The sequence below is a fragment of the Doryrhamphus excisus genome, linkage group LG14, assembly GCF_037039965.1.
Source record: "Doryrhamphus excisus strain RoL-2023G ecotype Guam linkage group LG14, RoL_Dexc_Guam_v1.1, whole genome shotgun sequence".
Lineage (NCBI taxonomy): Eukaryota > Metazoa > Chordata > Actinopteri > Syngnathiformes > Syngnathidae > Doryrhamphus > Doryrhamphus excisus.
In genome coordinates, this window is record NC_136370.1 from 11,961,351 (window position 1) to 11,989,293 (window position 27,943).

Here is a 27,943-nt window from a genome sequence, read left to right on the forward strand (position 1 = left end):
ATTTCAGCTTTGTGTTTTCGGCGACAAAGCATATTATTAAGTACTTGTCCTTACGTTACACGTTTTTGCTTGTTTATCTAATTTTGCTGTATTTATTTTACACAAATATTTCACTTCTCAACTTTTCTTCTCATGCATTTTTTTCCTCTTGATATTATGACTATTATTTTGTGAAATTACTTTTTTTTTTTTTAGTTTTCTTTAGTTTGTATTGTATGTTTAGAATGTGCCGAGGGCCAATGTAAAACAGCGACAGGCCGCCCTTTGGACACCCTTGCATTACATATATAAATATTCACTAAGACTCACTGCTGAGCAAAATACTCAGCCAAATTGTTAAATATGTAATTTCATTTGACTTCTAGTCATTAAAAAATAATAATAAGGGGGTTGGGGGGCAGGCAACAAAAAGCTGCTGAACTGACCTGAGCATAGTGAGTCACAGTGTGCATGCTGTTTAAATCCTAATGGACCTATTCAAGATCTCAATAGGCATATTCTAAACATGATCAGGAGTAATATGATGATTAGGAATAATATGCTCATTGAAAATCCTGTTGCTGTCTTGAAAGCATTCATTTGCTTGTCATTCTCTTTTGTCCAGTTTTGGCCCTGTTTGTTCTTTAAAGCAAGTCAGTCTGCAACTTGTGTGTTCCAGCTTACCAGCGGTAACATGGTTCTCACATGTGCATTAGCTGATGTTTTATTTGTGTGTGTGCGTGTGTGTGCGTGTGTGTGCGTGAGAGAGAGTACATAAAGGTGTGTGGTTGAAGATCACATCATGGCTGTGGTGTTGTCTCAGCAGTTGAGAATAGGTCGGTTTCTGTCCGCTCTGAATGGGAAGCTGGTGCTGTCGGAATCCACCTTCGCCCTGTGGGGACCCAGAGTGGCAACGGCCTGGAGACACACACATGTGTAGTTGTTAGAATAAAGCTTAAAGACACTTGATTCTGTTAATATGAAGTCAGTCATTCAGACTTCTGTGATCTCTGTATCAAAACAAGGAAACAAACAAGATCCTGCAAACTACAGGCCTATCTCTGCTGTGTGGAACATCTCGTTTGTGACCATATATGAAAACATCTTGACAAACGGCAGCTTCTTTGTGATAGTCAGTATGGATTCCATGCGACAGATCTACAATTGATATGCTTTCTTACCTAATTCAGTGGCGGAATAACAACAAGAAACTAGTGTCATTTCCCTTCCTACATCCCAGGAACAGCCACGTTGTGGAACTGTGTTTTCAGAGATGCCTACCATGAACTGTTTCAAGTCAGCACTTAATGCTGATTTTTTTAAAATAATATTATTTGTGAATTAAACACAAACTGGCTTGTGTTGTGTTGCTATTTATATATTACATCCTAGAGCCACTTTTCGTCTTATTTGATGGCACCATTAGGCCTTGAACCTGCTAATAAAAACAAGAAAAAGACATGCACCCACCTTTCTGATTGCTGTCCAGTCCTCCAGGATGTCCAAGTCAGGAAGCATGTAGACTATATAAGGGCGTATGCAGGGTTAAGGACAATGGGGGTCACAAATGTCAACATTCATGTCCATAACAACACATAAAGGATATCAGACACCACTGAAGGTCGTCTCCTCTTCTTATCAGGACTTAAAGCATCTCTTCTCTTCTTCCTCCCTGTTAGCTCGTCATTCCACAGCTCTGATGGACATAAAAAAACGTTGAGTCCTGGAGTAATCTGTTCCAGGGACTTTATTACCAGAAAGTGCGTGCAGCAGTAATCAGCGCTACTATTTAGGTGGAGCTGCATTACATGCAAAAAGCAAAATGTAATATAATATTTACAATCTGTAGGTGAAACTCGGGAATACTGAGCTTGTTGCTCTGTTTAGCACGTCATCACCCGCATACCAGTATCATTACTGGTAGAAAAAAAGCTATGAATATGATTTGCCATCCCTACCCTGCATGTTACCTGATGTTATATCGATGCTGTGTCTGTCTTCCTCTAGTCTTCTGATCTTCTCCTCCAGTTCACTTTGAACTGTGTCAAACAGCAGCAGCTTTTCACTCTGCACACAGAAATACATGCATTCCACTGTGATGCCTATTCAATGACCAGTAATTAGCATTCTATTAGGTTATATTTTCTTTGCGAGAGACTGTTTCTCTACCTTCTGCCATGATATTGGTGATACCATGAAAAATGGCAGTGGAAATACTTATTGTTCAGATTGTAGATGAAATTCCACTTCCTAATAGATATCAATAATGTAATAATATTCAGCTCCCTGAGAGTTTTTATTTAAATGGAAGAGCTGAAGAGAAATGGAAAGCTTGTTAAAAGTGCATGTACGTCTTCCTATCCTAACCTCCCAGTGCTGGCACGCTGCCTGGATCTCACACTCGTACTTATTCTTCACAGACTCCAAACACAGCTCCTTGTAGATGCCTGAAAAACAAAAAGAGATAGACTAAGTACAGAGACGGTGCGTTTCAGGGTATAGGAAGAGTGTAAACATTACCTGCCACCTTGGTGCGGACCTGCATGTTCTCCAACAACACGGCTAGAGGATCCAAATATTCTGCTGCACGGCCGGCCTCTACCTCTGCCAGCTTGCTGTTAACCTGAGTGAGACGTTCCCGATACAACCTAAACAAATAAATGTTTATTTTTACAATCGTATTTTCCAGTAGATCAGCCTTAAACATGGTGGGCTTACTGGTCTTTAAGATCAGTGAACTGTTTCTCTAGAGTTGACATTTCATCCAAACACTCCATCCTTCTCCGCTCACAATCCTCCTCATCCATTTCTGGAAGGAAGAAAAACACACTTGCTTGGATTAATTGTAATAACTGACAACATGGCTCTGTTATTTTCCTGCTGTTCTCACCCGAGCTGTCTCCATCCTCTGAGACAGAGGAGGTGTCTGACTCTTCCTCCTCTGAGCTTGAGCCTTCCTGCTCCTGCTCCTCCACCTCCATCTCCTCTGCTGTGTTTTCCTTCTTCTCCCGATCCCGGTGCACCGGCATGGCAGCAAATTCCCGTCTGTCAAGAGTTTAATCAAATACAAACTTAGCCTGTTTCACATGCATATTCTATTCAGTTGGAAAAGCCGCAATAATTCTCATATCATGTCATAGTTTAACTGATTTGGTTACAACTGCTACATATTGATATTGCAGTTTTGTTTAACTTACATGTTGCATCGATTTGTCAACTTACTTGAAATTTAGATGTGTGATTTTAGTGTACCTCATAAAAATCCTTAAACGTTTTATAGATATTGTAAAAAGCAATGTGACTTTTGATGTTGTAATATTACAAGTATGGCTTTTTTCTGCGAGATCTAGCTGTTGATCCAATAATAAAGAAGAAAAGCTAAACACGACAACGTCACGACAATATTATTTAACACTTTAGCACGTTAGCTCGATAGCAAAATAACCACTTGTCGCTAAAATATTTTGACGTACATCTTAAAATCAAATTAGGACTCACATATGTATAAACTGACGGATGTTTGTTTCAGACAAACCAATTTTCTCAGAATTATACCAAAAACTTATTTACCCTACTCTACAATGCCGCTCTACAGCAAAGAAACGCTAAAAACAAATCTCTCGGGGCCTTCAAGTGTGTAGGGAAATGTAGTTTTCAATCTAAACCAACGGCTAGAAGTTGGTATCCATAGACTACGTTACCCAGAATTCAACACCAACACAGAGCTCTCGTAAGGCGTTGTAGTTTAGCGCCTGTTAAAATAACATTTTTTGCATCTGACATAAACTGAAAATTAGTAACGTTGTTTTATAATACACATAAATCTCTATAATAAAATTGCACCTGCTATCAACTGTGTTGCTCTTAAAAGTAATATGTTATACATTATTTGTTTCCCCTCCCCTCTCCGCCATGATGTTTTTAAGTGAGCAGTGAGGCTAGCTTGGAAGCTATTTCAGCCCTCAGGTTGCGGACTGTTGAGGGAAGGAGATGCAATGGATGGATGCTATACTCGCCGCGGTCCACTAACGATGAGGCGTACTGTAAATAAACACTGTCCTTTTGGACGCACTTGTCTATTACTTTGCATGATCGTGAATGGCTGCTAACTCAAGGCAGTGTGTGGCAGCAGACACGACGTTTTGGTTATTGTTTGACGATAAACGCTAGCCGAAGCTGTCTAAATTGCTACCTTTTACAGCTAGCACTTTCTTGCTGGCTAACATTTATTTCTCAAGTCCCCAGCCTCAGGAATGTTTTCCAAAAAGCCTCATGGAGACGTTAGAAAATCAACACAGAAAGTGTTGGACCCAAAGAAGGACGTGTTGACCAGGCTGAAACATCTGAGAATAGTCATAGGTAAGTTAAAGATCCTTGTTGAGATGCTAGCGTTCATTACTGCGTGACAGTCTTGTCACAGCAAACCAACAACTTCGAATAAAACAAAAAAGAAGAGCCGAATAGCTCATAAACATGCAGAAGTTATTTAATCAAACATCTTTGATCAGATGTTGTAACCTCCAGTCATCAAACTAAGCAACATTTTGGCGTGTTTACATAATTCTGCCATTCGACCCTCATAATGTAATATCCATTTTATGTCAAGCCAAGGTTGTTCAATACATTTTGGAATAACTTTCAACCCTTCTTTACACTGTTTGATGAACACTGCACAGTAATGGTTTTCCAATTGATATATTTGAGAGTCATCTCAACATAGAAGAAGACACGCTTACACATGCAATGGGATGAAATGATGCAAATCAAAATTGCAGCAATGACATAAGTGTTGCAGGATGAAGAAAAGACAAAAAAAAAATTCAGAAAATTCCCAAACTAACTTTTTTTCTGGCCATTCTGCTCATGTCTTTAAAGAGGGACAAACCTGGTGAACATGCACTTTGTTTTGTGAATTTGCAACATTTCTCTCATGCTGTTTATTGCTGTTATTTGGGGGGTTTGGTGGGTTCTTCACCTTTGCAGCATTTTTCTTTCACATTTGTTTTTGATCCTGCAGTATTTATGCGATTGTATAATTTTCCCCTTGTATGCATTTTCTACTTGGTGCTTGTGTGTTATTTGGTTTTGGATTATTTCTGTGTTTAGAGCATTTGGACCCATCAGCCACTGCCGTCTTAAATTTCCTAGTTGTGCGTGCAGCCTCAGAAACCTTTATTTAACTCTTTAATTGTACATGATTGTATTATTGTGATATAAATATCATAAAGGTGAAATGTTCGTTTGGGTTATTACTCCGAAAGTAAATGTCACAATGTTTCCCCCACACACACAGAACACACCCACTTACTGATGAAAACAACCTCTAGTATTTCCTCTCAGTTCATGTACAGTAGCCCCACTTCCCCTTTCCATTGTTAAGTGCTACTGTGTGTGTATGTGTGGACGAAGGGGTGTGCCTCCTTGCTCTATGGGGAATGCAAGCCCACATAACATCCACAAAAACACACCCTTGTCATCTCAATGCTTACTGCTGAACACAACACTCTTCAAAATATAACAATCATAGCGTCACATCATGCCTGCAAAAAAATTTGCACATGGACAATTACATGTGGCACGTATATCCTCCACATTAAGGGCGTGTACCGCGAAAGTGGCTCAACAATGCCAATAGTGCTCATGATGCAGCTCAACAAAATGTAAATTACCCAAATAGAATGAAACGGTACCACAATGTTTGTTTTCAACATTGTCTAGTACAGTTCTTGGCTTTGTGCTCAGTGTCCATCCACATCAAAGGGGGTATTTGATGTCATATTATTCTACTTCCACGCAAAAACGAAGTCATCCAAGCTAGTGTATTTTACACAAGATGAGCATGTCATTAATATGAAGTTCAAAAGGAGTATCGTTGCCAAAATGCAACACTTTCGCCACCAATAGTTAGGGAGAGCAACTGTCTTTTAAATTTTTAATGATGTTTATATTGGTTTTATATTTTACTCACTTTAACAATAGAATGTGTGTTTTATTGAAAGCAAGGCTAGAAATTTTCTTTTTTTTTTATTACCGTGATGAACACACAATTCTACCCTCTCTGTCCAAGTGACTTACATTGCCCTGTACAGAAAACACTGATCCATTTATTTATCGCCATATCAATTGTCCTCAATATCTATGACAAATAAGTACTAGGTCGACTGATGAATTACTTTGTGGTGTCTACTAAATGTGCTAAAAGTGTACTAAAAGTGCTTGCTGCTCCAGCGTGGAGGACAGACGTTACGTATACATATGCTAACATTGTCCAAATTAATATTTAATATTGCATTAATTACAAAATGAGCATATCTATCTCAGGTGAAAATCTCGCTAATGGATTGCATAATTTCATGATCAGGGAATTTTAGTGGATGAGTGCGATCTTGAAAAAGCTGCTCTCGTCATAGTGCCGCTTGAATTATTCTTTCTCCAAGGTCCACCGAGTTCTCAATAAATGGTGGCGCCATCTCCAAATTAAACAGTGAAGCGGTGGCGCTTTCATAACCGATTTTAAGATGAAAGTCCGGACCTGGTTATGAGTTTAGTCTAAGTTACCACGGTGATGCAGGCAATTTAAAAAGCCTTTGTTGAACAGGCATGCCCCTTTTATACTCAACACACCTCACTAACACACTAAAGTCAATTCGCAGTATACCCCATTAGAGTGTTTATCTATGGTCTTTGTCAGTATTCCGTGTTGTTGAAACACATTTCACTGGCCACCTATTTGGCCTTGTATTAAACATTGATTTTGCTGAGGAGTTGTCATATTTTGAAATCCAAAGCTGTTAAGTTATACCTATATTAGTTTGTTTGAAATCCTTCTGATGCAATGTGTCTATTGAGTCAAATATCCCATTGGTTAATGGTGAAACAACATTGGCCCAAGATTTGCTTATTACTAAACATGGGCAATGTTATACCACAGAGTTCAGTATTTTGACTTAAGAAACTTGTATCGATACTTTTAACAGGTCTGGATCTTGCAGTGTTAACATTAGTACAAAACATAGTACAATTTTTAATAACGTTGCTGATCAATTTTTGACAACTCAAATCTGCTATATGTCCCTCAAAATGTTGCACTATATTTCCATTTAATGTGCCTACAGCTGCTTTAATTGTCAATTTCAAAATATTACCAGAATCGATCACATAGATTTGTGTTGTTGTCAAATGTAACAGAAACATTTTTAATCATTTGGTTGTTGTTTTTATTTTTTTTTTTTAGTCGGATGTAGTTTAGCTTAATAACTCACTAAGGTACGTCAGGCATTTAGTCACAAACACAAAACACACAGCATGCATTAAAATAAACTTCATCTTACTGCTGTTTGCTGCATTCAATAAAAGTCAAGAGTGATCATGGGTGTACATAATTTATGATGCATCCTCTTTTGTCTTTTGTTGCATGTTAAACTGATGAATCGGATTTGTGATGGAAAAGAGGAAAGAATCTGCTGACAATTCTTGATTTGAATGTGGTAATTAAAAATCTGCTTCATTTTCCTGCATATTTTCCAGAAAATGCTGAGTCATCAGAGCTGAAGCAGTTCTTTGACTTCAACTACTCCCATATTTACTATGTTTTCTTTGAGAACTTCATCACCATTGAGGTCAGCCTCAAACAAAAAGGTGAGCGTTACCAACTCTCGTAGCTTCTGTTTATAATCTTACATGGAATGACATTGGTCAGTTCATAAAATAGCTAAAAATGGATTCATAAATCAATCACAAATGTACTTTTTATGTATTTGTCAATGTGTTTCAGGTCACAAGTCACAGAGGGAGGAGTTGGACTCCATCCTTTTCATTTTTGAGGTAATTGCACATGCGTTCATTTTCTAATATGTGTCGTGAAAATAAAACTACTCATTACATCTGCCAATATTTAGACTTTTTTTCAGTGTTAATTGGAGCCATTGAGTCTCCATATGTGGAACACATTTTTTGCCATGCATTTGCTACATAAGTGATATAGCTGTAACCACCATTAACTAACTGGGGTTTACCGGAAACCCCCAAAACTCAATACTAAGGCTGCATGGCTGCAATATGAAATGGAACTCTGACTCAACACACGAAGAAGTGGGTGTGGTTCTGTGATCAGTAACTCTTGTATCTGCTCCTGTTCAGCATCACCTAACTACTGACATTTAGCAGCACTATAAGCAGGGTGTTGGGGTAGCAAGGATAAGATAGAGAGAGATTTGGTGTGTGTGTGTTGCTGACCGCCATTGCCTCTGTACTCCTCTTCAGAACAGGGTTACAAATGAAGTGGAGGATTTGCTAAATATACCATAGCTGAAATGACTCCCCTCTCGCCTATGTACCTTTTTAAATGTACCCATATATTGTTTGCCATCATTAAAATTTTAGGGTATATCACAGTATATTGAATTACACTTTATGCTTATTTCTCCATGTTTTGTTTTTAGAATTTTTTTTAGATGTTTGGCGGTGAAGGTTATAAAATAGATTTCATGAGAGTATTTATTAAATCAGCTTATGAAACGTCTTGTTTTTTAATCTTAATCTTTTTTTTCTTTTTTTTTTTACTTCAGAAAATTCTACAGCTTCTACCAGAGAGAATCCAGAGTCGATGGCAGTTCCACAGCATTGGTAACAAGCACAATTCTATATCCAACCTTCACTCTGCAATACAGATTTGCCCTAAAATTCTGAAATGCATTTTTACACATTATATTTCATCTAATCACTTGTAGGACTGATTTTGAAGAAGCTGTTGCATACCGGGAACTCCTTAAAGGTATTTCTTCTTTCATCCCAATCAGGATTATTTCCTTTTTTAAAAGTCTCACATTTGACTCACATTTCAGTCACAATTTTAATTACAGTGTATATATTTTTAAGGGACAATATAACACTTAATGTTACAGTATATACTCTATACTACTATGAAAGTAGTGAATATACATCTAGTATAGATATTGCAAATTACTCAACCTATAGTTGTTATGGTCTAAAAAGCTGGCAATACAAGGGAGTACTAAGATAATTATGTCTTGCCTTCAGTAAAGCGTGATGTTATTATTATGGTCTGAGGCCAAGTGAGCTGCGGTTCATTGAAGGGAAACATGATTTCCAGGAGCGGGAGATGCACAAGGTGTCTTAAAATCCACCCGTCATGGATGAGTGGATGAAGATTCCAGTAACAACTGGTGCAGTACTGGTGAATTCCATGTCCAGGAGGATGAAAGCTGGATAACAATTGAGATCATACTAAATATGGACACTTGTGTGTTGAAAACCTGGATTTAAGCTCACACAAGCTCCTCATCAACTGATCAGAAGTTTAAGAACATCTCTTTGTATTGTGATGCTCTACTTACAATCTGGTTACAATTCACAAGTGTAAAATGTAAATACTTGAAATGTTCCCCCAGTCTTGAGATTTTGCTCACAAGAGTGTTTTTCTGCACAAATAATTTAATTTATTCTACACTGTCTCATGCACTGTAGATCCGCCGTGAAGGTGTGCGCTTGTTCCTGCTGTGGATGCAGGCGTTACAGAGTAATGCACAGCGAGAGCAACTCTGCATGTTCGCCTGTTTAATTCCTGGCTTCCCGGCTCCACTCTGCCACGGCACTCCCCGCACTTTGGACACTCTGATCAACCCACCACTGAGTTTAACAGAAAGTGAGTAGACGACAGCTGTTATAGTACAATTAATTGTATAATGAGGTGGTTCTTAATCACTGCTATTTATGAAATTAGATATTATGAACAAACTCGAATTGACATGGGATTACCCAAACATATATATTTATTTTATACCTGTAGGTGTAATCGTAAGCTGCGTTCGTCCCTCAGTTTGGTAATAATGCATATATTTTTTTCCACCTTGCAGCTCAGGTGACCCCAGAAGAAATCACTCCTTTGGTTCCTCCCCAGTCAGGTGACAAGAACCAGGAGGACCTCACTGCTTACTTCCTTGAAGCCCTTTTGAAATACATGGTAAACCAGGTATTATCATTATTTATTACTAACACAACTAACATGGCATATTAACACATCCGTTTTCTGAGGCCATATCTGTTAATAATGTGAGAAAATAAATTTTTCACCTAAAGACTAAAACTCTATCTATGATTACTAACCTTTTAATATATTTTACATCCCTAACTGACTCTTTGTTCACACATTTCCTCTATAATGCTCTCACTCTCACTGCGTCACAAGCTCCCCTATAAACAAAGGAGCTGTTCTCCACTTGGTCCTATTTTTGTGTGTGGACAAAGCAAGCTTATTTTGTCCTTGTGTCTTCCTACCAGGCCAAGTCACTGGAGTGGCGCTGTAAAGAGAATCATGAACGTGGCTTCAGCTTCCTCTTTGGTCACTTCAGGAAGTTTTACCTTCCTCACATCTTCCCGAATTTTGCAATGGAAACCAGCCTATACAGTCCCATACTAGGTCAGTACATTTAAGGAGTGTAATCTGTTCAGGGTGTGAACCCATATTTTTCCCCGTTTCAGAAGTTCCCCCGATGCGTCCCAAGCCATATTACGGCGTGGTGCGCAGGGAGCATGATGCTGGCGAAGTGCTCTACTGCACCAAGGAGAGTTTCCTTCAGGCCCGAGTCATCTTCATTCGCTGGCTGGTTTCATTTTGGCTTGAGCCACGACCCAACACACAGACACAGATTCCAGGCACAGAGGGCGAGAATGTCCCCAAGAACATACAGGTAACACACATTATGTGCCGTACATGTACATGTTGCATTAAGGAGCATCACATGGTTACATTTGCGCAAATCAATGTATCTGAAAAGGAGTAGGATAAAAGCAGAGTTTATTTAATCCTACCTCATCTCCGTGACTATTAGTGATTATGATTCATTCACACTTTTCAGTAATTTTTCAGTAATTTGGACTTTTTTTGTTGGTGAACTATGTAATGAAAGCAAGTATATTGGAATGCATTTATTGATGTTATTGACATCCACATCCAGCCATTTGATTGCAGAAAGTTGGCCAGCTGATGCTTTGTTTAAGCAACATCTTTTTGGGATGGTGAATCAAAATACAATAGAACTGACCTAGTGTAAATGCACCCTTAAGTCTTTTCTTTGTATACATGTTGCTCTATAAACCAACCTTTCGTCCACAGAGAGCAGCAGCTGGGCTCGCTGCTCGCTCTGCCGGCAGCTCAGACGATGGCAGCGCGGCTGGTTTGCGGTCTGACAACCACCTGGAAGGGAGTGGGGGCTCATCTGGGCCAGGAGGAGGTGGCCTAGGTATCGGTGGTGGTACTGGCCCTGTGGGTGAATCTGAACAGTGCCACTCCAACACATCTACATTGACAGAGCGGGAGCCTAGCTCTTCCTCGCTATGCTCCATGGATGAAGAACAGCTCACGGACATGGAGGTGGTGCGGAGAGTCCTAACCAGCTCCAGGACCAGCATCAACTTTATCACTGAGATCTTCAGACAGGTGAAAGAGCAATTCCAATTCAAATCATCAATTTACTATGTAGACAAAAATGTTTCAGAGATCAGATTTCTGTCTCCCTAACCCCTGCAGGCATTTCTCCTTCCCATGTGTGAAGCTGCAGCCATGCGTAAAGTGGTCCGTGTCTACCAAGAGTGGATCTCTATGGAGGACAAGCCGGTGTTTATGAAGGAGCCAGAAGAGGGCTCGTATCCTATAGCAACAGCCAGTTGTATGGACACAGGTTCAGACAAAGATGATGAGGTGACAAATCTCATGAACTCATTCACCATTTCATCTGTTTTACATACCTTATATGGCCATAAGATGAGCAGCCCCATTTAAGCCTGTCATCCACTGAACAATGCACTGTATCTTTTAGCACATTAGCTGAAAACACCTGGATCATATGAATCAGTTTAAGAGTGACTTGTTTACTGTGTAGAACCTTCTGAGTTTGTGTACACCTATGTCATATTGAGGTAACAACAAAATCCCAATTGACAAAGCAAAAACAAGTCCACATGATAGTAGTGATTTTATACTACTAAATACCTTTTATAATCTGTAAACTTAACATTGGTGTTTTTGTCTCCTAAGGGAATGAATAAGATGATTGATAGTGAGTTGCTGGAGTACAGTGTTCATGCTGGAGTTCAAACTACACTGCAGGTAAGATGTTCTTTGGAAATGAATCATAAAGTTCTTAAATTGTACTTAAGTGTGTACTTAAACTGGTCTAAAAGAGGAAGTGGTAGATTCACTTAATGCCATTGTTGCGTGTTTCCCCTCTCTGTAGGTATTTATTACCCACTCTTCCAACGTTTTCTTACTGGAGCCAGCCAACGACATCAAGTTCCTTTTAGAGGAGCATGTCGACATGTGCAAGCGAGTCTTGAACATCTACCGCAGCCTTGTCATGCATGAGACTATGGACCAGAAAACATGGTAACAGCAAAAGCAGGACACATTAGGTCTACACTAATAGCACATATATCAGTTGAAAATAAAATGTACCTACCATAATTTCCAGACGATTGAGCGCAGCTGCATATAAGCCGCAAAATTGTACATCTATAGGCCGAAACTGTCTATAAGCCGCAGGTGTTCACGTTGTAACATGGGGTAATTAAGTACATAGGAAGATGTTGCTCAGAGATTTTTTTGTAACTTTTCCCCCTGAATATGGCATGTAATTGGTTGGTTCAATCGTAGCTCACCAGAAACGTCGCTGTCATCACCATCTTTAATCTCCTCCTTCCACACTAAAACCACTACAGCCGTTGTCTTCAGTGTCGGAACTGAACAAACCCACAATTCCCTTGCCACACACCTCACCAGTCTCTCTGCCGTGCGTTGTCCCAGAGCTTCTCTCACCCTAAAGCAAATCAGCCCCCCGAGCCTGTGCAGTCCTTTATACCACACAGCAGTCCAGCTCCACGAAATCCGCCATCGACAGTAGACCTCCTGACACCACTGCCAAGATCCACCGGCAGACCCAAGAAAAAGCCACCAGATCGATCACTCTTTAACAATACATGCAGTACATCTCTCCATGCATTCTCCATGATGAGGGTGCGCGCACGCAGAGCAAAATTATTACTTTGAAGCTACAAGATGTCTCGAGACCATAACGTGTCCGCAAATTATCACTGCACAACGGGGGAAAAAAGTAGTGGCTTATACACAAGAAATTCTGGCGGTACTTGCATTTTCAGTTCCAAATGTTTATGGACTTTATTTTGGTCATAGGGAGCAGATCTTACTTGTTCTGCTGAGGGTGACGGAGTCAGTGATGAAAAGACCTCCATCTATTATGCCCCATGGCAAGAAAAGGAACACACTGTCAGAAAGGCTGGCGGGACCAATCTTTCAGGTATTGAAAAGGATTAGCAGTGTGAATGTGATTGTTGTTGTTTAACATGAAATGTTATTTTAATGTAATTTTATGTCCTGCGTAATTTGTTTTAACAGATTAAATTCTAACACATTTATTTAGAGGTAGCAATAGTCTTTCCTAAGAATGTTACCTTTACAATAATTAAATATGTATACTCTTTCTATACAGACATTGATTGTAGCCTGGATCAAGGGGAACTTAAACGTCTACATCAGCAGAGAGCTATGGGATGACCTCCTTTCCGTCCTGTCTTCTCTTACTTGTTGGGAGGAGCTGGTAACTGAATGGTCCCTCACCATGGAGACACTCACAAAGGTTGAAGAAGACACTCTATTTCTTCCATTTTGATCATTGTTCTCAAACTGGACTCTGCACTACTGTGTATCACGTCTTAGGTGTTGGCCAGGAACCTGTACAGTGTTGATTTGAACGAGCTCCCCCTGGACAAGCTCAGTGAGCAAAAGCAGAAGAAACACAAAGGCAAAGGTCAGTAACTGCACGTTTGGCAAACACAATACCGTATACTTATAATGTGCAAAACTGTATTAAAAAAATTAAATGATCAAAAATAGGCATGTTATATATTTGAATCCATCATTTGCATTTGTTCGCTGTTCGCATGGAGTGTATGAAATATAACGCTCACGAATAGTGGGAATATACTTTATCGCGGTGTATAGACTACTTTTTATTTATTCGTGACTTTCAGCACAGTGGGGAATGTAAAATTTCAAATTTAGACAAAATATTTAGACGTCATGTTCAAGTATCAATGACGATTGATTGAAAACAATATTCTCACAATACTTCAGGTATAGGTTCAGAAGGCCAACGGCAGATAGTGGATCGTTCCTTCTCTAAAGGTTGGAGCCGAGACCAACCAGGTCAGGCAGCAGCCATGAGACAACGCAGTGCCACAACAGCTGGGTCACCAGGCATCGAAAAGGCCAGGAGCATTGTCCGACAAAAAACTGTAGGTCAGTATCTTTGGACTGTTGTTCTCTTCATTCTCAACTTTGGCAATGGTCATTGTGATAGCACATACTTCATTCTGTGTATTTGTTAAGCTCCAACAAAGCGCACTCTCTCTAAGTCATTCATACTTTCTTACATGAAGCTGACGGCAAAAGACTAAATGATATTTACAGTACAAACATATCAGGAGAGTTGTGATAATTGATAATTAATTCTACAGTATTTACAGTATCAGGGAGCTCAAGTTGTAAAAGTTTTTTTTTCCTTTTCTTGTTTTTTATACAGTCAAATGGACTGCCTCGCTGAAGCTGTCTTTTGACTGTTTTGTGGCTATTGGTGTGTAGGAAGTGGTCACAACATTATTGTGTACACTCTACCTTTTTATAACGCAGGATTGAGAGGAATACTTATATAACTTGGTTACACTGTAGAAATTCAGTTGTTTTTTTGCGAATTAAAATGTAATAAATTGTGCATATATTAAATAATGACGGAAGATAATCTCCTGATATTGTTGCTTAGGTTTTATCACCGTGGTAATGGCTACAGGACTGATTTGTGTTGATTCATTTTCTTATCTTTGGGATTAGAGGGTTTTTTTAAAATGGAAAATGTAAATCATGGGTGGATAAAAGCGGTCTTGTGTTTTTCTGTTATAAAGAAACCTTGTTTTGCTGACATCTGCAGGTGTTACGGCATGTGAAACAAGTTAGAATGATTTTCAGAGGATATACTAACTGCTCCCGCCTCTCACCATTTTGCTCCAGAGCAAAGCCCATTTTCACTCCTCCCTCTCATTCCCTTTCACATGATGTCACTTTCACTCTCATTTTTTTTTCCTTTTTTTTATATACAACTGACCCACTTTATTCGGCGTCCCCCCTCCCACCCTTGCTAATTATTACTTTACCTTTCCAATCTCACCTCTACTCTTCATCTCACCTCATTGCACCACCACACACCTTATTTCTTTTCCTGTTTTCCTTATCCTCTCCCACTTCTTCTCTTTCTTCTGCTTGTTCTTCCTACTTCTTCAGCTCTGCGTAGCTGTTCTACAGGGGACTCTCTCCTCTCCTCAGCCTTTATCCGGAGTGCTAAGAGTGCTCCTGCTCTGGCTCCACCTCTTCCTGTCCTCCTCCACCACCACCACCACCCTTTACTACCCCCCCTTGCTGACCAGCTAGCAGGTACACTGTCTTTGCACTTGCTGTCTGCCTGCCTTCTGCCTGCTGTATGCCTGGAGACTTCACTCATTCACACGTGTCACTGGTGTCTATCAGTTTGTCTGTCGGCATTACCGAAGCAACACACTCTTTACTCATGATCCATTGAGAATTAACACACTTTAAAAAAACAATCTGTTTGTGAGATGGTAGAAGGCAATTAGAAGGTGATGTCATTCATTCCGTATTTATTACAATCTCAGTGTTTTCCTCTTTGTTTGGTTCTTTCACTTGCATGCCTGCTTACATGAATGAAATGGTGATGATGATTATTATTATTTTCCCCTGTTAAGTGGTTCATACTGCATGTGTGTGTGTGTGTGTGCGCACCTTCTTGAATTTGCAAATGTATACATACCCTTCCTGTCTGACATGCAGTACATTAAACAACAGTTCAATGTCTAGAATGGCGAACAATACATGTTTGTATCTACTGTATATTATTAGTATTATTGATTATTATCAGTATTTTAAAGCATTTTAGATGCTTATTAAACTTGTGATACACAAATGACCCGAAAGACACTGTTAATGTTTTAAAAAGTAGTACCACACACATTACAGTAGCTCTGCACTTTTTGCCGGTAATGTTCCAGGATCACCAGCAAATGAGTATTTGATCCGCTCATAAAAATGTCTGTTTGACGGCCCATTTTCAGAACAAATATATATATATATATATATATATATATATATATAATAAAATAATTTTGCAGATTTTTGTTAAAAAAAAGTACATAGCCATGAATCATGACTATGCGGCATCGACTGTAATATCAAACATGTCTACTTTTTGGTTTGTTTTATGCCTTTTTTTGTTTTGTTTCTCTTTTGGAATTATGTTGTAGGTGTTTATTTCCATTCCATAAACATACCACCAATAACTACTATGTCATCATCTGCCCTTTTACCAGACCTGGAGGACCCACCAATCACGTTGACATCCCGCCCATCTCGGATGCGCCACTCGTCCCAGAGCGATGAGACCCCTCCGATCTCTTGCTCTGAAGTGTTCCAGGCAGCGGCTTGTGAGCTTGATAATGCAGTCCCTTCATCACTTGCAAGGAGCAGCAGTGCATCTGACATCATGGAGCCTTTCATCGCCGAACGGGTCAAAGGTGAAGACCCACCTGGGGATTCGAGTTGCATTCCAAATTCCTGTCACCTCACTGCTACTACTTTACTTGCAACCAGTAGCCACGCAGCTCAATCACACCCGCGTCCACACCACTCCTCCTTTCCTACCCCTTTTTCCCACCCCAATGGCGTTGTTTCCTCAACCTCAGAGGGACAAAATTATGTGAGTGAAAATGACAACGTTGGTTCTCAAAACCAAGGTTTAGGTTCTGATTGGGTAAGCGACTGGGATTCTGCTTTCACATTTTGTGAAAAGACCGATGTGGAGGAGAATGAAGGCAGAGCTGTGCAAGATGAGGATGACTTATTCTCCTCTATTAGAGATTATCTCACTCACAAAGCAGCTGAGAAAAACGAAGCGGTTACAGTGGCGGCAAGTCTTGCATTAGAAAACGATGTTGAAACTTCTGTACCGATGAAAACGGATACAAATACCAGAGAAACCGAATTCATACAAGAGGCGCAAAAGGTTGTGGACAGACAAATTTGTAAGGAAATCCAACAGGTAAGTAACACGGTGAGACACAGTAGTGTTGATTCTACAGAGGAGATTGAAACATCACAGCGGAGCATCTACGAGTGTCTTGAAATGCAATGTCAGTGGCCATCACTCAGTGCGAAAGGGAGCTTAGAAGGACACATCGATGAGAAGGACAAAAGGGAAGCAGAATGGGAAGGAAAAGCTCATGATTTGAGGGAAATTGGAGGAGATAACAAGGACGATAAAAGCTCTGCCACAAACGAAAGACCCAGTTTAAACAGACTTGACTCTAATACAGTAGAATCCGGCACTGAAGCATCTCAAATTCCCCAAACCTCAGACCCCACCAAGCCCAAGATGACCCGTAGTAATGCCAAGAGGCACCACTCTGGGGGTGTCCACGTTAGTTTCAGACCTTCCACAGAGTCAGTGCAGTTCCACAACCCACTTGAGAATAAAGAAGCCCACTGGAAAGCCAGGCTGCGCCGACTCAGTCACTTCCACACTCATAGCCACTCGGCGGGTGACAGGGCAGGAGCTGGGGCAGGAGCAAGCGGGAAGCTGGGAACAGGCAGTGCAGGTAAGTTTGCCTCGGTGGCTGGTGCAAGCCACAAAGTAGGAGGGCATGAGAGACTGGGGGCAGTGGATGTCAGTGGGGCAGCAGCTGTTGGAGGCCTGGAATACAAGACTGGGACTGGGGAGAAATCATCAGGAACCTGCATGGGACCCAATTTGGTGCACGAGGCACACTTGGAGGCAAGCGGCGCAAGTTCATCATCAGGGGTACGAGGCCGATTGGGACGGTCTGCCTTACGCGCTCGGGCTTTCCGCTCTCGTTCACAAGAGCCTGGCAGTTCCACCTCTCGACATCACCAGGGGGCTCTTCTTGGTGGGGTATACAAAACTGTGGTTCATGCTTTGTCCTCCAAGCCCCGGCCCCGAGGTCAAGGGTCATCCCAAGGATCTTCACCACAGCGGCAAGGGCGGGCTGCAATGGGTGATGCATCACTAAGAGACCTCTACTCCCATGTCCTGGGCTACTTTGGGCGGAAGTCAACCACGTCAGGTGAGGATCACAACGGACAAAGGGCACAACAACAGTCCCGACATCTGTGGAAAAGACAAATATTCATAAAACACAAACATCAACAACCATCTTTTCCTTTTTTGGCTGTTTAACCGGTTTGTTATGGAATGACATTTTTTGGGCTGAAACTCATCACCTTGCTGCTGGACTGAAAGTATTTCCTCTTGAACGTGAACCCCTTCTCCAACCTGCCACCTATTGAAGACCCCTCCTCCTCCTCCCATAACTTCCCACCTGTTCCCATACCCGAGAGGCCCTCTACTCCTCCTCTTGCTGTCTTCCTTCTAAAGGTTGTGGGAATTTGATGTCCTCCTTTCTTCCCTCTTCCTTCCACCCCACCCTTGCTCGCAGTAAAATTGCATGTTGCCTCGTTGTACACCCTCCCCGGACTGCCTCAGCTCCACAGATGGAAACAAGAGTCCACAGAATTTGAAAAGAAGCAAATAAGATTTTAATATTTCATACAGCGGTTACCTGTGTCTAGAAAAAGTTTGAAAAAGTCAAATAAGGATTAGGTGAATATATTTTTGCTGTAGTTCCCTCGTAAACCACTAGAAAGCAGCATGCGTATTTGTGTAAGGCAATGGTGGTACACATACACTTACATACACTTACATACACTTTCTCATCAAGTTTGTCCAAACTGCTGGCAGGTACTGGATATAGAATACAGACAACTTATATATGTTGCTTTTCCTTGCACAGTCCAATATGTTCATTGAGTCATTTGTAGAATCCCGTTTGTATTCAAATTATAGTAAAACTAGTGCATAAGTACAAGATGATCTGCTGTGAAAGTGGACAGCAGAATTCACATAATCTGAAATGTTTTGAAGTGCACATTTTCACAGTTTCGTCTGATATGTCTGTTAAATTTACCGCAAACAGTTCTCTCCAGGCATTTATCCATTTGTTTGATTGCCTTGTGCATGATAACTCAGTGAATTCCATTTTTAACTTTTTAATTCAACGTTCTACTTTTCGCTTCACTTTTGCATTTTTTTTGTGAGCTGGCCTTTTGAGCTTGTTAATTCTGTAACTTTTGGTGGTTCTGTGTCTTTAAAAGGCAACCAACCATTTGAACCCCGTGTCCAAAGTGCCTGTTTTTTTGTTTTTTTTCCCCCAATTGGCTCTAGGCACATTGTAGAAATAGAATTAAACTGCAAAAAATATTTAAAGTAGCCTTACTTTAAAGTTAAAAAAAATGCAGTATGCACCTCTCCTCTGTAAAAGTTTGGACACCCTTACACCAAATGTTTGCATGACTCACTCCTCTGCTAACATTAAAATGAATTGACATAACTATTAGCATATTACAATACAGATATGGGGTGTGCATATACAGTACACAAATGGACCAACTTCATATGTTGGGTATACCAACACATTTGTCCATATGCTGTATATTCCCAAATAACTGGGGTGGTTTGGATGTGGTTTGGCTTGATGGTATAGTAAACCATCTAAATGCCTCCAGTGTGAATTTAGATTTTTTATAAACAAGTAGACACTAATTGCTCCTGCTTTCGCTTTCTTTTAACTTTCTTTTAGTTCATTTGTTCAGAGGTCCAGTATTCATATCTGATGAAATTAGCCGTTAAAATATTATTTTAAAAGTCACTGTTAAGATTGTTCTGTGATAACATCAGCATCACTGAAGGAGCACATTGGAAAGATTTTTGTTTATGATTTCACTGCATTGTCTAGCAGTGAGACTGGTTGGTTGGTAGTTGGTTGTAGTGCTTGGGATGAGGGGCCGGTACTGTTTTTCCTCTAATATTTGTTATTGTGATAGGTGTGCTTGAAGTTAGACGATATACTCTAAATATACTTTTTTGTATTGAGAATAAAATAGTGATATTATAGTTAATTTCGTCAATGCACCAAACCTGGAACAGAACATAAAGGTTGTGCGGTGGCTGATTTCATTTATTTTTCTTGAATGTTTTGGCAGGAATACACTTGTGATCTACTGTCAGACTGGCATCATCTACAAGCCTTGTTAGTTTGTCAGCCTTCTGGAGTAAAAAACATGTATGAAGAATTCTTTGACTTTGTGTATTGAGACATATGTTGGTGATAATAGAGGCGCATGTATTTTTATTTGGGCTGTCAAATATAGCGGGTTGACGGCGGTAACTTATTTATTTAATTGATTACAATTTTTAGCATAATTAATGCACATGCATCATGTCAAGCATCTCTGCAATGATGGCAGACGGAAGCGTAGTGTAGTGTCACCACACAGTCACACAGACTCTGGTGCTCTATTATAACTTTATTCTGACCTAAACACAACAGCAGTGCATTTCCAACTCACACCACATCTCTAGTCCTCCTCGGAACAATAATCACGAAAGTGTCTTTAATATATATGGTCTAAATAATTTTTTTTTATGATAACCATTTGGCAGCCCTAATTTTTATATGAATGCTCTATGCTTTCATAAATTATGTACTTATCAACCAACATTTATATAACCCATTCATCCATTTTTTATGCTGCTTATCCTATTCCGGGTGGCAGGACAACATAACCCATGATAACAAACTTACACAAACCTTTGATATGCTGCCTTTTTGAACGCATCAATGTGATCTTGCTCTTTGTGCATGGTGGTGTGAAATTAACGCCTGCATCACTTTCTCTGGTGGGTTTGCCTGCTGTGTTGTGGCTTTTTAAAAACATTTTTTAACAGTTGGTCATTTACTTACCCCGGGTCTTACAGTACATACACATCAGGGCTGCTTATGTAATTTAGGCACACCCTGGCTTACCTTGTAGATATTGTGACACTTAATTGAAGGTGGTAATTGAAATCCTCCACATCACAATATTAAATGCAATATTATTATTGTTAATGTATACAGTGCTAGTGTTAACTTAATGCTATGTGTGCCAGGTAATCGTGCTTCCATGCATGTTTAATTTCTGTGTGTATGTGTGTAGCCAACAAAGAGGAGGTGGTCCAGAAAGCCCGTCCAGTCTCCACTGATGTAGGAAGCAGCAACCCTAATTTCTCTGATCTCATGGATGAGTTTATCCAGGAAAGACTGAGGGCTAAAGGAACAGTGGTCAGTATACACGGTGTACTCGCATTTTATCTCACACATTTGTGTTTTCATTAGATTTAGTATCTCATATCCCACTTTATCAGACACACACCTTTACTACTTGTGTCTGTGTGTGTATATGTAGTACATATAACTATGTAGGGGTATGCTGTGTACATTTAACAAGTGCAATAATATCTGCACACATTAGCATGTTAGAAATATGTTAAAACGTGAATAACATCAACAAGTTGTGATCCTGTAGCACAAATGTAACATACCCATGATAAAGATGGAGATTAGCTACCAGCTATAATATTCCATATTTATATGAAAATGTTGATATACTGTATAATATGCACTGCCCTTGTCAATCTACACACTCGAAATCCTACTCTCACTGTATTCTACAGGAACGCCGTGGCAGCAGTCCAGGCAGTCTTGAAGTTCCACAGGACCTGCCAGAGCTACTGGAATCTGGCCAGAGTCCTGGTTCGCGACCCTCAGACGACCACAGGCCAGTTGATGATCCTGGGGTTCCATCAGAGTGGACTTCTCCAGCTAGTGCCAGCGGCTCAGACGTCGTCAGCTCTGACAGCCAGTCTGACTCCTTCAATGCCTTTCAATATCCCACCTGCAAGTTTGACAGTAAGTAAAAGCATGTGTGAATTTTCAAATGGGAGGATACCCTACTGTTGCACTCCATAGTATTCATATCCATAGTACTACAAGCATTGCTCTCGGCGTTCACGTTCCAGACAGTCACATTAAACACAGCATCAGGCTAATCCAGGCATCTTGCTTGTTTTCCACCAGCATTCCTGCTGCACATCACCAAATAGGAGAAGCTTTGATGGTATATTTGCGTTATCTCGTCCTCAACCTCTTTGAGAAAAAAATGAAGAGTAAAATAATATATCCTACAGCCAGATGAACAACCAACTTTATATTAATCGTTGTTTTTAGTTGTTGTTAATTATTACTTGTCTAATGAGTCACTTTCTCTGTTTCCACTAAGTCTGTGTTGCATGTTGGCTCGTTTGTGATTTGTTTTTACTTCTTAAATGTTGATTTGGGAGCGACAAGACATTTATTTAGGCTTTTTGCTGTGTGGAGCAGGACGTCATCGCTCACATTCCAATATCATTGTCATCACAAAAAAAGTATGCAGCCTTCCCTCGTGACGTCCAGCCTTCATTCTCATGTGATGGTCAAGGATCCTCCCATTCAATGATGAATGTTTACAATGAATCATTCAGATCGGACTGACAGGCTCATGTTTGATTCCATATTTTAGCTTGAGCATAAATCACATGCTAACCATTAGCGCCAAGCCATATACAACTTGGTTGTTGGAGGCCGCTCTATCTGCAATATATTCATAGCTTTGACTACAGCCAAATCTTTTGGCTTCTGGTTTTGGCCTGTTTGTAAAATATGTTTTGGGCTTCATAGATGGATGGATGTTTTGAATTGTGGATGTGCTCCCTGCCAGGTACATTTTTAATCTTGAAAATTTGACACAGGAAGCAGTTTCCACTATATTTTTGCTGTTATTTTCATTTTAATATTGAAATGCAACTACACTTAGGAAAAAAAGTAACCAATTTTCTGCTCCTGGCTTTCATAAGATGTCTTTCATATGTTGCCAGAAAAGGCCAATATTGATGCATGACCCATTTTTAATCGCATAGGTTTTGCATTCAATTTGGAACCTAGCGGAGGTGGATCTGGAGGAGGCGGTCGAGGGAGCTCGTTGGATCAGGACAGCCTTGGAGGTGTCGTTGCCAGTGACGAACATGAAGTAGCAAGTTTGACGACTCTTCATATTGACTCTGAGACCAGCAGCCTTAGCCACACAGTCACTGTCACTGGTTTGTATATTATGTTATGTCTGAGCCCCTAAAGTCATTTTTCATTTTAACTTTTAACACTACTTGTTCTCACAAGTAGTACTGTTGTACAAGTGTAAAAATATTTTAACTACTATTAAGACGTAAACATAGAAAACCATTCAGTTGTATTGTCATTGCCCTTTCGTAAGGTAAAGGTTATTGATGTTCTCAATGGTTTGATGTACAGTAGCCCAGGCTCTGGATGATAATGTTTACAACTGACCAAACGAGCCCAACTAGCCGAGCAACAACACAAAAGTTTGTTTTAACTCAATCAAATATGAGAATTAGGTCTTTTGTTTCAGGTTTTGGTCCTTATGTACTAAATATATTTGTGTGTTTTTACATAAAGGTTCTGAGAGTGCGTCTCCTATGCATTCCCTCGGAGGTTCTCGTTCCCAGACGCCTTCCCCTGCTACGCTTACAGCAGAGCACATTGATCGGACACACTCACACACACACTTACAGCTGGACCAGAAGCTCCACAACTCTGTGCTGCAGACTCCTGATGACCTTGGTAATAAATACTAACTAACGCAAAAGGTCTGCACTGATTTCTTCCACTATGCGAGGGATAAGTAACACTAATATTATCTTGGTTGATGGATTCTAGAAACCAGTGAGTTCCCCAGTGTTGACTGTAGCGTGATGGCAGGTGGCTCCCTTACTGGATGGCATTCTGATGTTGCCACAGTCATGTGGCGAAGGATGTTGGGTATCCTGGGGGATGTGAATAGCATCAAAGACCCAGAGATTCATGCTCAGGTGTTCGACTACCTCTGTGAACTGTGGCAAAACCTGGCAAAGGTGCGAGACAAAGAAATGAAAGGTACTTTCTTTCATGAGTTTGCTCCTAATACAGATGTTGTTATTTTCAGATCAGAGATAATTTGGGCATTTCTCATGACAACCAGTCATCTCCCCCACCACCTGTTCTAATCCCACCTCTGAGAATCCTCACTCCTTGGCTCTTTAAGGTGAGTGTGGCTGAGTACTGACCATGTTATGTCTAGTAATATTTTAAACCTTGGATCCACTCTTACTAAAATCATATGTTGTCATCATTGACATATTGTACATAAATAAGTATAAATAAATCACACGGACAACAGCAATTTATTGCATGTTACTCATGCCTGTTCATCCTTTCCCACACATCTATGTGCCCTTTTCTTCAGGCCACCATGCTGACTGAGCATTATAAACAGGGAAAGCTTCATGCCTATAAGTTGATCTGCAGGATTATGAAGAGGCGGCAAGATGTGTCCCCAAACACGGACTTTCTGACTCACTTCTACAACATCATGCATCAAGGACTCTTACACCAAGACCAAGTGAGTATTTCTGCAGGTGCTTGTATGCAGGTCATTCCAAAAATGTATGCGGTCCTGCTTTTCTATAAATATTACTATTAAAAGAACAATTAGTTGTGTGTTATCAGTACTGGTAGTATACTATGACTGCTGTGATACATTTTCCTATTCTTTCCATTTAGGACATTGTAAACACCATCATCAAGCACTGCAGTCCGAGGTTCTTCAGTATTGGTCTTCCTGGAGCCACTATGTTGATTCTGGACTTCATTATTGCAGCTTCTAGAGTCACCTCTTGTTCATCATTAAATGTAAGTAAGACTGAAATACAGTTTGACAAACTTGTTATTATAAAAAGGAAATGAAACATACGCCAAAATATACTTTCCTCTTTTTTTTTTTTTTAACATACATATCTGTAAATTTATTCTGTGTCCTTTTTTAGGCTCCAAGAGTCGAAGCACAGAATCTTCTCGGCTCTCTTGTGTGTTTTCCAAACTTCTATGGGGAGCTCCCAGCCCTTCACCCCACCACAGCTGATGTAGCACTTACAAAATTCCCTGACATTAAGGTAAAGTTGGAGCTCACCATTGATATCCTCACTGGAGGCCCAACTAGCCCATTTACAAGAGCAATATTGCAAAACTAAGCAGAGGGTATGACATACTTAAGGCCCTTTCAGGTAAATGCAAAAACTCTCAAGCTATGGTGTTCATTTGGAGCATGCAGCTTTTTTTATTGGCCTGCTGCTTATTCCAATAATAATGCAAATTAACTATGGTGTGGTGCGCATAAGAACCTCAGAGGACCGTACTAAATAAATAGAAATATGCAGTATTTATGAGGGGGAAAAATTTTAATGTGATAAGATTTTTGTTTACTAAACAAGAAAGCCCCACCCCCTTCCATGGCATTCTTCCATTTTTCTGTATGCAACCCTTGAAGGAAAAACTCACTGCTCTTCTTTTTATTGGTATCACATTATTAATGGATTGATGTCTCATCAGTCATTCTTGTAACAGTCTAGACAGTCAATGGCAGTGATGTTGTTATTGTTGTTCCTGTGTAAAATAAGTTAATCTCATGCATGGCTGCATCTTAGTGTGCTCCCTGCTTCCTTACTTAACTAAACTGGTTTTGAATCACTAAGCAGCCATTACCTCTTCGGGACAGAATGTGTTTGGTTGTTTAATATTAATATCTCACACTGTTGTTTTTTAATTAGTTCTATCAGTGTTGTCTGCACATAACCATGCAGGCGCATATCCACTGAACCTGACACTAATCCCATTTTTCTGACATGCTTCTTGTTTCAGGAGCACATTATCAAAACGATCCTGACCTCTGCTAGGGATGAACCCTCTGCTCCTGCTAGGTAGATACAAATGTGCTTGTTTTTGTTTTGTGCTTGTGCTTGAAGAGTACTAGCATATCAGCAAAATAAGCTTTCAATAAAGAGTAACTATGCAAACCTTAGCAAAAAGAAAGTCCAATATGATGATGTTGTTTTACACAGAAAATGAAAAGTAAAATCATTATATAGTCATCCCTTGTTTATCGCATTTAATTGTTCCCAGACCTGACATGATAAGTGAATTTCCGATAAGTAGAGTTCAATATTAATATGGTGTTTTTGTAGTTGTGACATGTTCTAAGTACGTTTTTTTTAACATTAGAGCACTGTAGACATGAAATAACACCCCTGATTACTCAATATTGTAGATATAATCAGAGAAAATTCAACATAAATTCTGCGGTGGCTATTGTCTCATCAATGTATTGTACATACTGTTGCAAATACTTGGCCGTAGCTCACTCCAGTGAGATGTCACTCTTGACATGCCTCAGTACATAGTAGATGTTACTGCAGATTTTATATATCGCAGATTGGGGATGTAACTTCCCCTTATGCGATTATAATCTGTGTAATAAATCAAAAATGTCTGTTTGACATGTATTTTGATTTAGATTTTTTTTTAAATGTATTTTATGTTTATGTACTAGGTGTGTAGCATTGTGCAGTCTGGGAATCTGGCTTTGTGAAGAGCTAGCTCATGGGACTCAACATCCACAAATTAAAGACGCTCTCAACGTCATCTGTGTTACTCTCAAGGTTAGTTACTTTCAAGCTCTTTGGTTTTACAATGGCAGTAACGATGATTATGAAATGTAATATAATGAGTGGAAAACGAAGGATGTTTTTTTCCCCCTGGTAGAGGTTGGTATCACTTGTGAAAGAGATGTCAAAGCTTGGTGAATAATGTTTAATGATAAATAAGTGTGCATGTAGAGATTCTGTATCGATACAAACATGACTCTCCACCACATTACTAACTAAACATATTGATAACAAAGCTACACATTAATGTGACAAAATGAAAACAAAACACATCCTGACATGATGTGGGTTGCTTTAATAATATTGATACTTAGTTAGCTGGCCAGTTTGGAGTTTTTGGCTTTGCTTAGTGTGGCATGATGACGAATCGCTAGCCAAATACAGGGCACATAGACAAACAACCATTCATACCTATGGACAATTTGGAGTAACCAATTCACCTCACATGCATTTTTTTTTTTGGAATGTTGGAGGAAACCGGAGAATATGCAAACTCCACAAACAGATGCCCAAGCGGAGATTCAAATGCAGGTTTTCCTGATCTCCTGACTGTGTGGGCTACATGCTAACCACTCAGCAGTGTGTAACTGGCTAAGTTAGTTTGACAAACATAATTTATTCAATGCACTTTTATGTATGCTTTAAATGTGGGCATATGGAAGAGAGGCCAAGCAACAACTTTGACACCTTGGAGAGTATCTGTAAAGAGTAGTGAGTGAAAATAACTCCTTACGTGCGCAACTACACCTCTGCTATGGCTAATAAGGGTTTCCCCAAAAACTAAGCATGATTAGCTTAGGCATTGAGTACTTACAGTATTTCAGTCAATCAAATACATATGATATGATGACCTTTTATGTAACCAGTGCATCTGAAAAATATATGCTGGTCGTATCTTTTTAAAGGAGTAAACTTAAAAAATCAGCAAGGATCCAATAATGTTCTCTGTCCACTGTAGTTTATGTGCCATCTGCATATAAAATATCTTGAAATGATTTGCCAAAGCCATTTTGGTTGTGGTTGTGTAATTGTTGAATACAGACGCATGTAATAAGTGTTGAAATGAGTTGCATATTGTAATGTATGAAAATCAAAATGAAGGTCACTGAAGTGCACCAAAGCGCTGGCTGCAAACAGAACAGCTGGGGTGTCTGTGGATTTAACAGGTCGCACTGAGCCAAGGTATGATTGAAAATGTTTCTGGAAAAGATTTTTGGTGTTGGTTGGTGAACCTGCCTCACTTGGTTGAGCCTGTTTCAGGCTACCAGACTGGGAGGCCTGTGCATAGAGGGATACTGTCCAAACTGTACTGTCTCATCCATAGC

General features: G+C 39.9%; 2 protein-coding genes across 11 annotated transcripts in view; one reads left to right on the top strand and one right to left on the bottom strand.

Moving 5' to 3' along the window:
- Window positions 1-130: 130 nt before the first annotated feature.
- brms1la (BRMS1 like transcriptional repressor a) lies at window positions 131-3,650 on the bottom strand. Of its 3 annotated transcripts, none has more exons than XM_078796208.1 (9): window positions 3,550-3,650; window positions 2,870-3,024; window positions 2,698-2,788; window positions 2,500-2,627; window positions 2,347-2,426; window positions 1,950-2,046; window positions 1,586-1,675; window positions 1,450-1,514; window positions 131-897 (listed from the first exon to the last, which is right to left on the bottom strand). In XM_078796208.1, exons 2-9 carry the CDS (start codon window positions 3,006-3,008, stop codon window positions 799-801), a joined length of 789 nt encoding a protein of 262 aa, XP_078652334.1. In that variant the 5' UTR covers window positions 3,009-3,024; window positions 3,550-3,650; the 3' UTR covers window positions 131-798. The 3 variants fall into 3 exon arrangements, with proteins under 3 accessions (XP_078652334.1, XP_057946996.2, XP_078652333.1); XM_058091013.2 differs by having other exon boundaries at window positions 3,478-3,637; XM_078796207.1 differs by lacking the exon at window positions 3,550-3,650 and adding an exon at window positions 3,202-3,388.
- A 226-nt stretch (window positions 3,651-3,876) lies between these two features.
- The window catches only part of ralgapa1 (Ral GTPase activating protein catalytic subunit alpha 1), a 54,896-nt gene continuing 30,829 nt past the window's right edge, over window positions 3,877-27,943 (top strand). For 3 of the 8 annotated variants that reach the window (XM_058091002.2, XM_058091000.2, XM_078796203.1), the window contains exons 1-30: window positions 3,887-4,338; window positions 7,507-7,617; window positions 7,754-7,803; window positions 8,547-8,604; window positions 8,709-8,752; window positions 9,466-9,643; window positions 9,855-9,970; window positions 10,279-10,417; window positions 10,480-10,688; window positions 11,114-11,437; window positions 11,528-11,698; window positions 12,035-12,106; window positions 12,234-12,382; window positions 13,187-13,310; window positions 13,503-13,649; window positions 13,730-13,820; window positions 14,147-14,311; window positions 15,347-15,496; window positions 16,447-16,650; window positions 21,188-21,312; window positions 21,705-21,939; window positions 22,986-23,165; window positions 23,539-23,703; window positions 23,800-23,993; window positions 24,065-24,163; window positions 24,365-24,520; window positions 24,682-24,810; window positions 24,945-25,070; window positions 25,816-25,874; window positions 26,504-26,612. In XM_058091002.2, coding sequence (XP_057946985.2) covers window positions 4,233-4,338; window positions 7,507-7,617; window positions 7,754-7,803; window positions 8,547-8,604; window positions 8,709-8,752; window positions 9,466-9,643; window positions 9,855-9,970; window positions 10,279-10,417; window positions 10,480-10,688; window positions 11,114-11,437; window positions 11,528-11,698; window positions 12,035-12,106; window positions 12,234-12,382; window positions 13,187-13,310; window positions 13,503-13,649; window positions 13,730-13,820; window positions 14,147-14,311; window positions 15,347-15,496; window positions 16,447-16,650; window positions 21,188-21,312; window positions 21,705-21,939; window positions 22,986-23,165; window positions 23,539-23,703; window positions 23,800-23,993; window positions 24,065-24,163; window positions 24,365-24,520; window positions 24,682-24,810; window positions 24,945-25,070; window positions 25,816-25,874; window positions 26,504-26,612 — 4,185 coding nt within the window. In that variant the 5' untranslated portion in view covers window positions 3,887-4,232. Of the gene's footprint in view, window positions 4,339-7,506; window positions 7,618-7,753; window positions 7,804-8,546; window positions 8,605-8,708; window positions 8,753-9,465; window positions 9,644-9,854; window positions 9,971-10,278; window positions 10,418-10,479; window positions 10,689-11,113; window positions 11,438-11,527; window positions 11,699-12,034; window positions 12,107-12,233; window positions 12,383-13,186; window positions 13,311-13,502; window positions 13,650-13,729; window positions 13,821-14,146; window positions 14,312-15,346; window positions 15,497-16,446; window positions 18,217-21,187; window positions 21,313-21,704; window positions 21,940-22,985; window positions 23,166-23,538; window positions 23,704-23,799; window positions 23,994-24,064; window positions 24,164-24,364; window positions 24,521-24,681; window positions 24,811-24,944; window positions 25,071-25,815; window positions 25,875-26,503; window positions 26,613-27,943 lie in introns of all 8 variants that reach the window. The other 5 variants (XM_058090994.2, XM_058090995.2, XM_058090996.2 and 2 more) reach the window with 5 other exon arrangements.